At 41.7% G+C, this 14,859-nt stretch overlaps 1 protein-coding gene and 1 long non-coding RNA gene across 6 annotated transcripts in view; one reads left to right on the top strand and one right to left on the bottom strand.

Moving 5' to 3' along the window:
* Window positions 1–14,859, bottom strand: part of LOC139775100 (uncharacterized) — a 332,957-nt gene that overhangs the window by 106,841 nt on the left and 211,257 nt on the right. For all 5 annotated transcript variants that reach the window (XR_011718734.1, XM_071710843.1, XM_071710846.1 and 2 more), the window contains exon 7: window positions 4,572–4,761. Coding sequence is in view for 4 of the 5 variants with exons in the window: in XM_071710843.1 (XP_071566944.1) it covers window positions 4,572–4,761 (190 nt within the window). In the remaining variant the exon portion in view is untranslated. The remainder of the gene's footprint in view (window positions 1–4,571; window positions 4,762–14,859) is intronic.
* The window catches only part of LOC139775105 (uncharacterized), a 205,256-nt gene that overhangs the window by 174,047 nt on the left and 16,350 nt on the right, over window positions 1–14,859 (top strand). The window lies entirely within an intron of this gene.

Here is a 14,859-nt window from a genome sequence, read left to right as displayed (position 1 = left end):
TGAAGTTTATAAGTAACACCTTTCGCCTTAGTATTTTAGTTTGAACATTTAGTTCATCTTGTTGTAACAATTGCAATGCAAAAATTTATATTAATTTTAAAAAAGATAACGTTAATAATTAAACTAATAAAAATATAATAATAAATATAATAAGAAAAATAAGAAATATGACATAGGGTATATAAACTTAATGCCTTCAAGAAATAATTTACGCAAGAGTGGAAATGGAAATTACATCTTTCAGACAATCTGAGGCAATATTTAATTCCGACCATTTCTCTTACCAACTTTTCAAAATAGATAACACTTTACAGCATTAAAGCTCATCACCTGTCTGACGTATCGTAATGTCGATCGAATATCGATATGAATAATAGTGATCGAAGTAACTTCGCGTATCTCGCCGCATGATGTTCGCGTTGAGATACCCGAGCCACTAACTGGTATAATATTGCAGCTTTGTCTCGTCTCTGGTTGAAATGACACGCCGCGATACTCTGAGCTACAAATTGGAATCTGGACAGAGCGGGCCGAAAGTACCGCCAGAAACAGAAACGGAGATAGAAAGGGAACGGGATTGCGGCGGCTCTAAAGTCTCTCTGACATTCTGGCAAAACGCGCTCAAACGTAGGCGAGCTTAGGGACGAGCAAGCGACCACTCGTAACTGCAGACAACTCGTCTTCTAAACGAGAACGAAGCTAAGGTAAAGCATCGTGCGCGTCCTCCATTTTGCGCGAATGGCTTTAACTCGCAAATCTCTCTCTCTCTCTCTCTCTCTCTTTCCCCCGGCGAGGACACTAAATATCCGACAGACCCCTCGCGAAGCAGCTCCCGCATGTATAGTTCCACCGCCGCTTATTGTGAAAGTGGTAATTACCGGCGGTAAGTTGGGATCTATTTATGAGGCCGCGACATGTATATACATGTATAACTCGAAGAAACTGCGAATTAGATGCATCCAGCTTGTGTTTAACGTTCATAAAATAGTAAAGTATCCAAGCTACTCATTGAGTATCTAGAATGTGTTCGGTAAAAAGAATATAAATATTAATTATAAATCTACCATGTTGTGTAGAGGAATTAAAAACCTACTAAAAAGAAAATCGACTTAATTCCAAAAATTGTACAGTCTATATAGAGAGAATGCATTAGAAATTATATAGTAGTTATATCACAAATTTTGGACAAACTACAAATTCGCTGAATTTCTTAATTTACTCGCGTAACAAATTTGTCGTAGAAATGGGCAGATAACCGAGGGGTTGAATAAACCGAAATCCAAGGAATCGACATCAGATTGCGGAAAAGCTCGTTAATTAATGCGAGTCAAACGCGCTTAGCGCCGGTGCTTTCGGTAGGCAAACTTTATTTCCCGCTGAAGGATATTTCCTTTCAGAAGATACCGCACGGAGGAAACGAGAGGAATGGAAAAGCGAGCGACTTAGTTCCCGGAGAAGTTCGCCGCGTAACAATATGGCCGGTCTACCGAAGAAACGCCCGGCGCTTTACCTCCGCATCCTTCCACAAGTCGCCCGTCTTCTCTACTTTAATTAGCCTCGCCCGCCAGTAAACAATAAGCCGTTATTTCTGACAAATTAATTCGAAAAACAATTCCGTCTGTCGGGTCGCCGGGCTATATGCGACGGCGCAGCCGCCAGCTTTTATCCCGCTGGGGGATGCGCGTCTCAAAACATAACGAGCATCCCTTTCATGTAATACTACACCGTGGCCCACGCTTCGCCGGAATTCCTGAGACTCGACCGTGTTAAGCTCCCTCAGGATTCTCCCCGGCTGCAAGAAAATCAGTCCGTCGTTGTCGAAGAGCAGAACATCGCACGGCGATCAACAATCCCAACATAAATTATTGAAGCAACCTTCATCATACTCTGAAAAAGTTACTTACGTTAAGTATCTTATTTTCAGAGAATTTTGTCATTTTAACAATTGAAAGCGCTTTGGTTTTTCCTTAAAAATTTCTAGAATTTCTAATACATTCCGACAAGAATTCTGATGATTAAGTGTAAAAGGTAGGGATCCCAAGATTCACGGTTTTTTAAATAAATCGGTCATAAATTCTAATACTTTTTGATAAAATTCTTAAGGCGCTACATAGAGAATATACCTATTTGTATTTTATAATTCAGTTTTTCGCGAAGGAAAAGCTGATTTCAAATTTGCAAAGATGTTCCTAAAGTTTAACGTGGACCTTATAAGTCCCGTATATAATTCGATCATAATTAAGTACCGTGGAGAAATTTCTTGTTCATCATATCGTATCCTCTTCCTCGCGTACTTGCAGAATATATTTCTCGCGCGCTAGGAGATACGGGCGGTTACGTTCAGACCGGCCAAATCGCTTTGTCGCCGTCGCGTGATCCTCGTCGTTATCCACCGCGCAAATATTTAAGCATACCGCGTCCGTACACTCTAGAGATTATATGGGAAGCTCTCTCAGTTCGTTTCGTCCGACTTCATCAACATACTGATCAAACTCGTTCTGTTTCGCCACGCGCACAAACTTAATACAAAACCATCATATGTCGCCTTTTATAATTTGTCGCGTGCAATAAAATCGACAATCGAGTGAACCAGCAAATAATATGTAATTGAGAGTCTTAAAGGATTATTCTTTCACAGCTTCATATATGTTGTATATAAAATACGTTTTGCAAAAAGAATATTCAATTTTCTCGCCTCATATTTGCTCAAAATCTCAAATATCTTATGTAACTTTCATTGTGGAATCTATAATACTTTGTTAGATATGAATGTTGATTTGCACGGACAGCTTGCATGCAGATAAAGTGCCTAGGGACACCGGAGACGTACACGCAGTACTGGCTATATCAGCACAAGTCTGCAAGCGCGATTGAAAGTCGAGAGAGCTCTCGAATAACCCGATTCGCTCCGCCCAATCTCTATCTTCACCATCTCTATTCGCGTTTCGAGCGCGTTTGGGCGAACTTGGGACCGCTTCCGAGGGTTCCGTTGCGGATATCCAGTTTGATAGTTTAAACCGGATATTCGACGCCTGCCCCCTCCCTGCTCTTCCGCTGTCTCTCTCACCGACGAACGGAGAATGGAAACGGCGAAAGGGTTGTAGTTTCGGAGCGCGCGGGGTTGCAGCGGCACTCAGGCGGCTTATAGCAGCGCGAGACGCTCATCTGCATTTCAAATCGCACGCCCGCACGAAGATTTGTACGCGCGTACACCTTTCTGCGAGCGTGGCTCCAAACGTGTACAGCATCGTCCAGGAACGGACGATCGGACGATCGCACAATATTAAAAACTGGAAAACTAATGGATAAAACATACGAGATGTGTCACGCTTTAAAGTTGCAGTCTACGTTCAATCGCGATAATTGTATCTACGCGATTCAATAATAATACTTCCGTCGATCGACATCTCGTTTTACTAAATTGATAAAATATATATGTTGAAACAATATATGCATATATATAAAAAATTAGTTTTTCGTACTATTAATTTACCATATTCGAATGAACAAATAAAGAGTATGTAGGTATGTCGTGTAAAAGCGCAAGATATATTTTTGTTGCACTGCCTAGATTAAATTTTTGGCCAACGTTACTCCCGTACATTATGCAAATGCATCTGCAACGTATATTCTCTCGTTGCTTGACGGACGCGCGCGCGTTGCATGTATATCAAAGATGCGTCGCTCCGTGCATGCCGTGATTGTTTTGGCCCCGCACATACACGCACGCCGAGGGATAGCGTGCACATAAGACGGAAATTCCGCTGGATAGCTGCGGGGTCCCGCGTTCTTCTCCCCCGTGGTAGAATTGAGCGGCCGCGGATTTACGGTAAGCGCCGCGCAAACGAAACGAGCGGAAGTCGACCGTGCTTCCGGATCAGACGGCTAGGCGAAAGTCTGCTGCGGGCTCTCTCCTCTGTCCCGATTAAACTACGCGGAAATCCTATCGAAGTGCAGACGCCATTACCATGCGATGTGTACACGCTACATCCGCGTGCTTGTTTGATTAATTCGGACGAAAGCGGCTTATTTTGCGACCGGAATAAAATGGATTTTTTTAATTCGGCTTGCCGAGCGATCTTAGCTAACTAATTCTGTTTAACATGTTCTTATTCCTTCTTTCAGAATAGATTTCTAAAATATTATATAAATAACGTTGAACTATTTTTCTAAAGAATTTTCTTTGTAATTTGCATACAATTTTAGATTTAAAATAAATCCCATTCTTTTATTTTATGTTGAATCTCCTATATTTTTATTTAGAAACGTAATTATATACAAGGTGTGTATAATATATACAGAGCGTCCGATTCGAAACTGTAAACCTGAAACTCCTGAAAGATGGATTGTTTGATCCAATCTACCTCCACCTTTCAGATTCATAGTTTCGGGTCAGACACCCTGTATATGCATACACAAGGTTAAATATAAGACGAAAAATGTCTATATGGATTTCGCCGTTGCTGTGATGGAAGCGATCGGCTGGAGAAATTCATGGTCGGGTATTTTCCGAAGTAGCGACTGAAACTTCGTCGCCTGCGCCCGAGGCTGCAATATCGATAAGGGCTTACCTTGCCGACCCCGGTGAGCTCCTTTACGCCTATCCTCCTGAGAAGGGCGGGTGGTGCAGGAGGTGGTGACTTGAGAAGCAGCGCGGCGTATCCATTGGGAAAAATGGGCAACTCGTCAGGTCCGATGTTTTCGTCGCCGGAACGTCGTCTCCGATGCGGGCTCGACGACAGATTCAGTTTCTGTGCTGCCCTGCGACACAAAAATGTCCGTAATTTAATATTGCTATCCTGTGGTATATATTTTAAACACAAAAATATTTTCTGAAAATAATTTAATTAAATAATTATATCGCTTATTGATTTCTCATTCTGCGGTGCAAATAAAATATATTATATTATTAATATTATTAAATGCACGTCTGCCACGTGGAATGTATCAAAAGCGTCAAACAATCGAGCATCCAGCCGGTTTGCTTTCATTTTTACTTTCTCGGACGATGCCTCGGCAGACACGGCGACCGTACCTGCGGAAGGGTCGCCGTATTCCGGAAGGTATGTGTCTCGAGGGTGACTGGGTGACATACTCCGCGGGGCGGGCTTGGTAATCAGCGAAGGTAATGTGCCGGAACCTCCGGTCGTGCGGGGTGCACCGAGGTAGCCCGCGCGTTTAAAGGGGTGCACCGGGAACGAGAGCGCTCGCTGGTGCCCGACGTCGGCGTCAGTTTTGGCGGTGGGTAGGGAAGTTACGCAGGGTGGTTGCCCTAACTTCTCTCCACCCCTCGTGGGCCTCGTTAACCCACGCTCTGTGAAATTGGAAATACCAGCGACCTCTCGCGCATTCGTTCGCCCCCGAGGTCGACTCAACAGACGGACGCCCCCCTTCCCTCGCATTCCCGCGCTCTGCGGTAGGCGCCTCCGTCGGATTGTGGAGTGTCATAAAAAATGGAAAGTATGGGGGAGACGCGACGAACCGTCGGATGGTTATCGCCACGAGATGCAGTCGCTTTGCTCCCGCGCCGGCCGCATCGCGTCCGTTCATCAAGTGAATCACGTCGTTCGCTGCTCTTTCGCTTCCGCTCGAGCAGGTGCGAACGAACGACGCGTGAAACGACTTACGAGGATTGCGACGTGTGTCGGCCGACGATTTCTTTAATAGATTTCGGAAAGTTGATCTTGGAGAGAAAAAGAGAGACCGGATGACTTTATCACGCCATTCGGAACCAATCCCTTGAAGCACAGTGAAATAATAGGGTAATTTTGGGACAGACGACCATAGTTTTTGAAATTGATAGCTACAGTAAAAAACGTGTTTTATCCTTCGCTAAAGTAGCGGTTCTCAAAGTTCCTAAGTTGAGTAATACTTTTTATAGGAGGCTAAGAAATAATGTAACTAGGCTTTTTTATAATAAGTTAAAAATAAAGTATGTGTGTGTGTTTAACCAATAAATATTTATATTTTATATAACTAGTAAATATGAAATACACACACACACACACTATCTGCAGTTGAAAAATTTTTGTATTCTCTCTCTTGTTTCCTCTCTCGCTCTCTCAGCACTAAATTACAAATCATAAATAATAAAAGAATTAATCCTCTAATAAAGTAGAACTGGGAATAATTTCTGCGAATAGACAAAATGCAACGCCACGCGAAAAAAGAACGCCTCAAAGTTAATTATAAAACCAGTTAAAAATTGTCAATCCTGTCTCGGATGGCCAGAATACGCACGCAGCGCGAGCAAACCGTGTAAAACCTTTAAGGCAATTATAGTACCCGGCAAATATCGCGCAAAAGCTTTCGGATGTTTTTTATTTGGGTCCAACGATGCCGAATTCGCGTAACGCGTGCGCACGGCTCGTCGCAGCCGCGTAACATCCATCGACAAGCGGAATGTTTTGCCGGCCCGTTCAAAAGGATTGTTTTCGCGCACTATCAACGCTGTTGCGCGCAATAAATGGCAGCGACAGAGGGAAAAAAGCGGCTGCAGGAGATCCACGAGGTCGCGGCTCGTCGTGCCGTTTTAACGAACACGGACTGCCTGCGAGGCTGACGCGTAGTATTACGTTGTACGGAATTTTATGCACTTTTTCTACATCGGGCGTATGCAGCCTCGCGGAACTCGGGGTTTTATGCTTGGTTAATTATTTACTATCCTTTCTCGGAGAGGCTGAGAAGAGGCGGGAAGAACGGGAGGGTTTATGGAGCAAACTTTGACAAACGAATTATCTACGTCCGAACTTTCGGCCACTTTTAGAGAGCACTTCGCGTTTTTTTAACGATGAGAACAATGCAGGTGTCTTCCGATTCCTCTTTTTTTTTTCAGCCATGTAACGACATTGGTCATACGCCAAAAAGATAATCGCATCAATGCATCTTGCGTTTCTTCGTCGCAAATACGTTCTGGGTTGTTTTAAACCTTATGGAATAAAACCACCAGCAAAACAATATCAAATATTACTGCGCGTTCTTTATGTGATGTAGAGTGCGTAATAAAACATGACTGATCCCGGCGAGATATTTCTGTAATTAACGCAGACACAATTAAGCAGCCTGTCTCATTAGTGGCTTGAGAGCTTCCAACGAGAGTAAGCTCTTTCTCAACATTACGCAATAATAAAAATTCACCGCAGAGGAGAGTTGATAGGCGCATGAAAAAATAACTGAAAATTTAATAACATTGCATTTAAAGCGTTTGTATAAATATATGGTATTTAGCAGTATAATCTCGTAGAAGAAAGAAAAATATATTTTTTATATAACATGTATATTGTTCTAACGTACTTAAAAATAAAATTTAGAATAATATTTGAAAGTTAGTTGATTAAACATTTAAATAAATTAAAGGTGTAATGAAAATTACTTTTAACTACTTTTAACTACTAATTAATTACTTCACGATAATATGAGATATTTTATAGTAAAAGTAGAAAAGCAATTATATCATTCATTTAATGAATACAAAAATTAATTTTTTATAAATCCGTGTCAATTTTAAAGTCAGATTATTTCATGTGTCATTACTATACACAAGCAAAATGAAAATGCTACGGTATTTTATCGTGAGCTGGCAGTCGTAAGATTACGAAGCAAGCGGAAAGCCCATTCTGAAAGTAATGTATCTTCTATACTTCGCAATATGTGCCTAAGGAAAATCCAAAATGGAACGTGAACAAATGTGGTAGAGCAGGTGCGTGTCACAAAGGCGCAATCTATTTCATCAATCAGGAGGAACAGATGCGTACTGGGTCTCATACATGTATTCAAAACCTCCAATGAAATATCGCCGAAATCCCCATATTTACCGTTGTCATTGACATTTAATATCTTAAAAGCGAGGCACAAAATGCCGATATAAATGGAATATTAAACTGCGCACATAAAAATATAATGACTTTGCATCAATTTCCATAGTTCATATTGTAAACCTATTGTGTTACTCGTATGGGATGTATTTTACACTCCATTGTTATATCTCAATTTTCATTATTCTCTTTAATAATTTACAATTAAATAAAAATTGATAATATTTTTCAGATGAAGAGATAAACGCAAAAGTTCTCTTCTAATTGTGAAACAATTCGTGCTAAATGTAATAATGTGTAAAATAGCATAATACATATGATAAGTTCAGTAATTAATTAGAATTTAAAGTAATTGTATTATCAAATTTATATTATATAGAAATGTTTATATTATATATAAATATTTATTTTCTTTGTTATTCAGTTTTTAGTTAGTTTGACATTTTATTATTTAGTTATTCTTTTGGCTACTGATAATTATTGCAAAAAATATAATTATAGAGTCTTGAATTATTGTATACTCTAGATTATGAACTAGGTTAAGTAAGATATTAATCAGACATAGAACATTAATATAATATTTATTTTTATATAACGTTAAATTAAATTTACCAAGTTCCAGATGCAATAACCAAAAATGCTATTCTATAATTATATCCGCAGGATGTCTCCTACACTCCATGTGTACTTTTCTTTAATTCTGTCTGTCGATTACGACATTTTTAGATTAAGTAGCACAGCGAATTTAATTCCATTTATAGGTAGTTAAAAGCATTTTATCGATAAAAAAGTTTTATTTGGTTAATTTTTAGTGAATTTCTAGGACTGAGGTGTATTTTAGATTCCGCACGACTAATGAAAGATTAAGGAAGTTTCGAAGGAGTACAAACGTTAACGACATTCCGGAATACTATATGAAAAGATTTGATTTTTATTATTTTAGTCCACTATTTTGTCCAATTGTGCGGTGGTATCTATATTTCCGCTTTATAAAGGTCATTTATTTGTTCGGCTGTATTTGAAATGCTTTTCGCGAAATGACTAATTTTAGCCATATTGACTGATTTTCCCAGCGGAGATTTCGATGTATTAAACATTCGTCATTCGGCTGCGGGCAACGCGTTTCACGGTTTGTCGCGCCGCACGTCGAGCGATCATAAATTTTTTTGCAACGCGCGCTTTTACAGTAATAAAAGTATCATATAGTATAGAGCCGACAAAAGAGGGGAGGAGGGGGAGTGACCCGCGGGGTTCGCTCGTAATTCGCGTGGAAATTACACGCTTAATTCGCGATGTTATTTACGAGCGAACGGACACTCTCGAGCGTCGACCACCCTCGGGGGACCGGCCAGGGGAGGGCGAGGTACGCCCGCCCTTCTTGGCAATCCGCCACGTATCTCGGCTTCATCAAGGAAATTATGGCGCGAATCGCTCTAAACGTCCGGCCCCGTTAGTAAGGTCGCATATTTCGCGCCCGCGACACGGTTCGATATCAGCGCGGCGCGTGAATTAAAAACTTTTGACGAGCCGCACGTGACGAGGTTTTACGAGCCCGTAGCAGGGGAAACGAGCAGGTCGGCCGCGAGGAATTTTGTAGGTGGCGGATTAATTAAACAGCGCAAGACCGGCGCACACCACAATCGACCTTTCTGCCTGGCAAGACCACGAATAAACTCGAGGGTAAACACAACAGCGGCGATAATAGCAAGACCGCTAAACAAACGTGCCTATCATACGCCGTGGTATTGCTGTTTACGAACAATCACCGTGGAAAACTATCCGTGCGGATATATCCGAGAGACCGCTTTTTATCGGAAATAAAATAGAACGTTAGTAGCGTTTAATTTTTCTCTTATTCGTGCACTCGTCAATATAAAATGTTACATAACAACTTACAGATCATTTTATATTTCCATGATTTCAATGTTCATGAATCTGTCTTTTGCGGACAAGCTCTTCGAGGATGGAACGATATAAAATATCTGTAAAATTCGCTTCTCCAATTGAGATCGTAAATTTTACACTTTAGTCATCTGCAATTGAAGATTATACTGCTGTTACACCGATAGGCATAGCTTTATCAATGATATCTTGAGCCGTCTCTCGCAAGAGGGGACGAAAGGGTTTTGATATAGCCACCAATGACGTTGAAAGTTATAAGATTCACCGAGCCACGACAAATTATTTGTCGAGACTGGCGGCAAATGAAATTTCTTCCGGACGGATTAAATTTGCATCCTCATTAACTGCTTTTCCTGCCTGCAGAAAGTTACAAAGCTCCCCGTCGTTCTGTAAACACCTTAATGGACGGCCGGTGAAAAATCTCTAACACTTTTATATCCGCGGAACGTTCCACGAAGAAAGTCCTTTTTTTCCCCCGAGTATTGTACGCGAGAGTATCGACACAGCGTGCCTAACGTTATCACGCGCGTTGCACTCCATGGTATCTCATAGCGGGGGGATAATTGTAGTTTAAATTCGGCTCTCCCCTACCCGTTGCAACCGATATCAGTAATCGCATTATTACGTGAATCCGGCTCCCGACCTATTACTAGTGAAGTATTATCGCTCGAAAAGTTAAGCCTCTTACGCTGGCTCTACGATCTATAAATTTTACATTGCTCTCGCTTCAAACGCGCTCGGCTTTTGGACGAGTCTTCCTATGGCAATTCACAGAATGGCAAAATAATATACTCGAACACCGTGCGATTTAGAATTCTGGACTGAAACTAAATATATGCATGAGGCAGAACGGTATTTTTGTCAGAGATTTAAAATGACGGGTAATAACAGAGTTACAGAAAAATCCTTTATGCTCAAGCCTAAAAAAAAAGCACGAGAGAGAGAGAGAGAGAGAGAGAGAAATTGAGATAAAAGTCCATTTTACGTATTTTATACGTTATGAGAAATTTTATTGTTTACTACATTACAAACATTGGAATACCTGTTGATTAATTTTTCCTTTAAAATACATTTCTGAAAAAGATCATCGTTCATTTGACAATATCTCTTTTCTGCTCTTTCGATCACCCCTAAAATTCGCTCTTCGCGGCTCCATATCACTCTCGATGCGACAAATGTTTGAATAATTCCTCTCGGCGCACACACTTGAGAGAGTGCAAATCGTTACGCGATCGAGCCCGCGGAGCGGAGGATGAGAACACGAGCCACGAGCTATGTGTAACCACTCCATAAATTACGTAACAGCCCGTTCTCGTCTCTTTTTACTTCGCACCCGTGCCCGAAGTGCGCGACGCGGTGGCTCGGCAAACTCGCCAATCCCGTTCGCACCGCCGCGCCGCGGTCGCGTCCTCCTTTCCTCCACCTCCTCCTGTCTTCTCCATCGCTCTATCCCGTTCCACCAGGACTCCGTCACGCGCACCTTTCTCTGTTCGGTTGCCCGGAAACGGAAAAGAAAACACCGGCCGGGATCCCGCCGGGATAGATGGAGAGCACATTCGAGAGGACGTCGCGCCGCGCTCTCTCCGGGGTTCTCCTCCGGATAAATCGCGTCGCTCCCACGTCGAAACGACAAATTCCGCCCGTGCTCCTACCCTCCTGATTGAATTGCCATAATCGATCCGTGAAAAATCCCGACCGCGTATTCAACAGCCTCTCGTATTACCTCCAACCTCCCAGTGTTTTTCTTAGCCCGGGCCCCTCTTCTACTCTCGCCTCATCCCGGCGAGATAATCAAGAGTGCATTTGCTTTAATCCTTATCAACCCGTCTCTACCTTCCGCTACGTACTTCTCGCTCCGCTCGTCCGACTCGTCTATTTTTCGAGATTTGAATCGACAATCTTGCATTCCCCATTTGTCAACAGATAAAATCTTGTTTATTAATAATCTCGAGATGATTTCGATGCGAGTCTTATTGTTACTTTTATTATTCTATATTAATACATGTGATAATCCTGGTTATATTCTTGTTTCGACACAACGCGTGTTTTATTCACAAATAATTTATTCATTATCTTTCAAAATGTTAATTCTTATAAGCAGTTTCTTATGATTTCCCCATTCTAATATGCTATCAACGAGTAAAATGTGACTGGCTGCCACATTTACCAGTTGTTTGATTCTATATTCCGAGAAGTGTGTACTCGTAAACGAGAATTTATACTGGTATAAAAAGAGCCATCAACAATAACTCGCGACGTACTTCGTTCTTGGATAAGCAAACTTCCGCGCGTTTCCTCCCGGGAAAGACTTGACGAGTCGATTTTTTTTACCAAGCACGTGCAGCAGTAATTCCGCTGTAGGCGTTTCGTGAAAGTATCGCGCCCACGAGAGAGGCTCGTTTAACTTACATTGGCGTACGTGCACAACTCTCGCATCGTAAATCATACGAAGCATCGTGAAGATCGGAGCAGCAGGCTTTTGAATGTTATGATCGCGCGCTAGGGGGTGGAAGGAAGCTCAGATGTCTCAGCTGGTCGATGCTGCAAAACTCTGATTGAATTGCCCCCGTTGTTTGTGTATGTAACAAACCGGCTGTCGTAGGCAATAGTCTGTGCAACGCGTAAGGCTCGACGTCGGGAAACCGTATTGCGAAAGAGATACGAGGAAAATTGTGAGGAAAAGAAGAATAACATAAGAAAAAGAAACGTGGGAAATCGTTAATGTGAAAAAACATTATTTTTGTACCTGATAAAAATTAAACGACTCATAATGATGACATCTGTTATGGCAGATCCAAATCTGATGATCGGAATAAAACATGTGGAAAGAATTTTTTTATTAGACATGAACGTTGTTTGCTTTAAGATGCATTAACGGTACAATTTCACGCGAAAGAACGGTCGGGTTGTTTCTGAAGCTTCACAGGGCTCTCGAAGATCGGTACTGAAATTCAGGAACGCCCTGTGAACCCTCGTTTCAAGCCCTACACCCTCGTCTGCCTCGCCGCTGTCGAATCTCGTGAGGCGCCGTGCCGATCGCGGTGGAAAAAAATATTTAAAAAAAGAAAAGAAAAGAAAAGCGCCCATTGCTCGTCTCGGTAGTTTCCGTAAGAGCTGTCGATATAATTTCCTTTCTACATGAACGGTTGCGGGAGAAAACATTTCGCCCCCGAGGCATCAGGAATGCATCCCTGTGATCCACGAAGGGATGCGGCTTTCGTTACTTTGCAGAAGGGTGGAATTCCTGACGTTTTTGACGAAACATCCGATGTCATGAGGAAGACGAGAGTGCGCAAGCGGCGAAGTAAATTCGTCCGCAATCGCGCATGAATAATATTTATCTTGCGAAAAGCATTACTTGCTCTCTGTATTCTTGCACTTCTATGCATTCATGGGTACGATATATTACTTTGCGTCGGTTCTTTCTCTCCTTCTCTCTATCGTTTGTAGACGATAGACTTTTTCAGGCGAGATATGCACATGCAAAGAAATCGATATTGATTACAGATTACGGGGTCTTTGTAACTGAAATATCAAAGCACAAATAGCTTTCAAGTTTTTTGCGAAAAGATTATTATTGCGATGTTAATTTGGACGAACGCATACTTCTTGTCCGTCAACAAGACACGAGGAGAAATGACCTATGCAATTCTGCGTGCAGCATAATGTAGATAGCTGCTGGCGCGTATTACGCAGAACATGATGAGAAGCTATACACTAAATGCGGTTGTCTGGTTCTCATCTCGCGTTGAACGTTATACTATATTAAACAAATAAAACTGAGAATCGGACGGACACATTTGGCGTCTGCTAGTAGACTCAAGATTCACATATTCATCAACCATGGAAAATTTACAAACGCGAGAGATAAAAATGAAAAATAACATATATTATCAAGAAAGTAAGCATGAAAATAATTCTACACAGTGTAGATTTTGTTTTTTTCATTTTTGCACGAGATTTTTCCATTCCCCAGTTTAAAAATATGCTATCAGCGTTTCATTTAATAAACGTATCACACACACATTCGCTGTCGCGTAATATATCTAAATGGCAGACATAAAATATTCACAGCGGTTAGAAAAGAAGGGAGGACGCAGCGGTAGGTAGGAAGAGAAGAATGGTTTAAATATAGGAATCCCATAGCGATCATGAAATACGATTATTGCCTTTTGTGCCGAATCGCGGCGACCCGGTTGACGAGCAATCGGTTCATTTCATGGCACGTTACACGCGTAATTTTTGGAATATTGCCCTGATTTATCGTCGTATTAACGAGAAAGGCCAAAGAACGCTCGCTTCTACCGACGACAAGACGATCTTCATCGTCGATGGATTCGCGAGAACGAGAGCAAACCCTCTCGACGAACGGCCATAAATATTCAGGAAGGCGCCAACAAGGAGCCCAGACCCTCGAAAAAGCGCGTGATCCGGCCGTGCGAGGAATCGTGGAAATCTGATTTGTGTTACGGGAAAGTTTGATTGCCGATGGAATCGGTCGGGGGCCTGCGAGTTTCTTTTCACAGCGCTCCGAATTCCTCCAACTGGGAATCCTTTTCAAAATTACGTTGTTAGGAAAGTAATAACTCGCATTAATTATATAAGTTAAGAGTTGCCTAACGAACTAATACTAATATAAGCCATAAATAAAGATTGAATTATAAGTACTAAATAATGAAAGATATCTCAAGGTTCAAATATGAAGCAAAATTAGTGAAATACGAAACCGAAAGATTCCATATAAACTTACTGCAATTAATTGCACTCTTTAAACTATAGATTGAAAACAATTTAATAATTTTGATAATTTCCTATTCTAATACCATTGCTAGTGTAAAACGCTTGATGAGTTCTGGCGAATTCCTTTCAACGTTAAAAGTTCACGCGGCTAAGAGCCAAAGATTAAGAACGTATGGCGTCTTGCAGGCATCGGAAGGGATGCCTCGCGAGTCACAGCGAGCACGTAAATACTCACAATGTTCGGATGCAAGTTCCTCACGAGCGTGGGAAGTTCGCAAAAGTTCCCCGATGCAGAAATTTGCACGCTCGCACGTCTATATGTCTACGGTGCAGAGGTAGATACGAGAATCTACGACAATCTACTTGCTCTTCTGCGGCATTTACTATATACTTGGAATCGGAA

The sequence above is a fragment of the Temnothorax nylanderi genome, unplaced genomic scaffold (genome assembly GCF_030848795.1).
Source record: "Temnothorax nylanderi isolate EJ_2023f unplaced genomic scaffold, tnyl_v1.0 TNYL_tig0092_pilon, whole genome shotgun sequence".
Taxonomy (NCBI): domain Eukaryota; kingdom Metazoa; phylum Arthropoda; class Insecta; order Hymenoptera; family Formicidae; genus Temnothorax; species Temnothorax nylanderi.
This window is presented reverse-complemented; position numbering and strand designations above follow the sequence as displayed.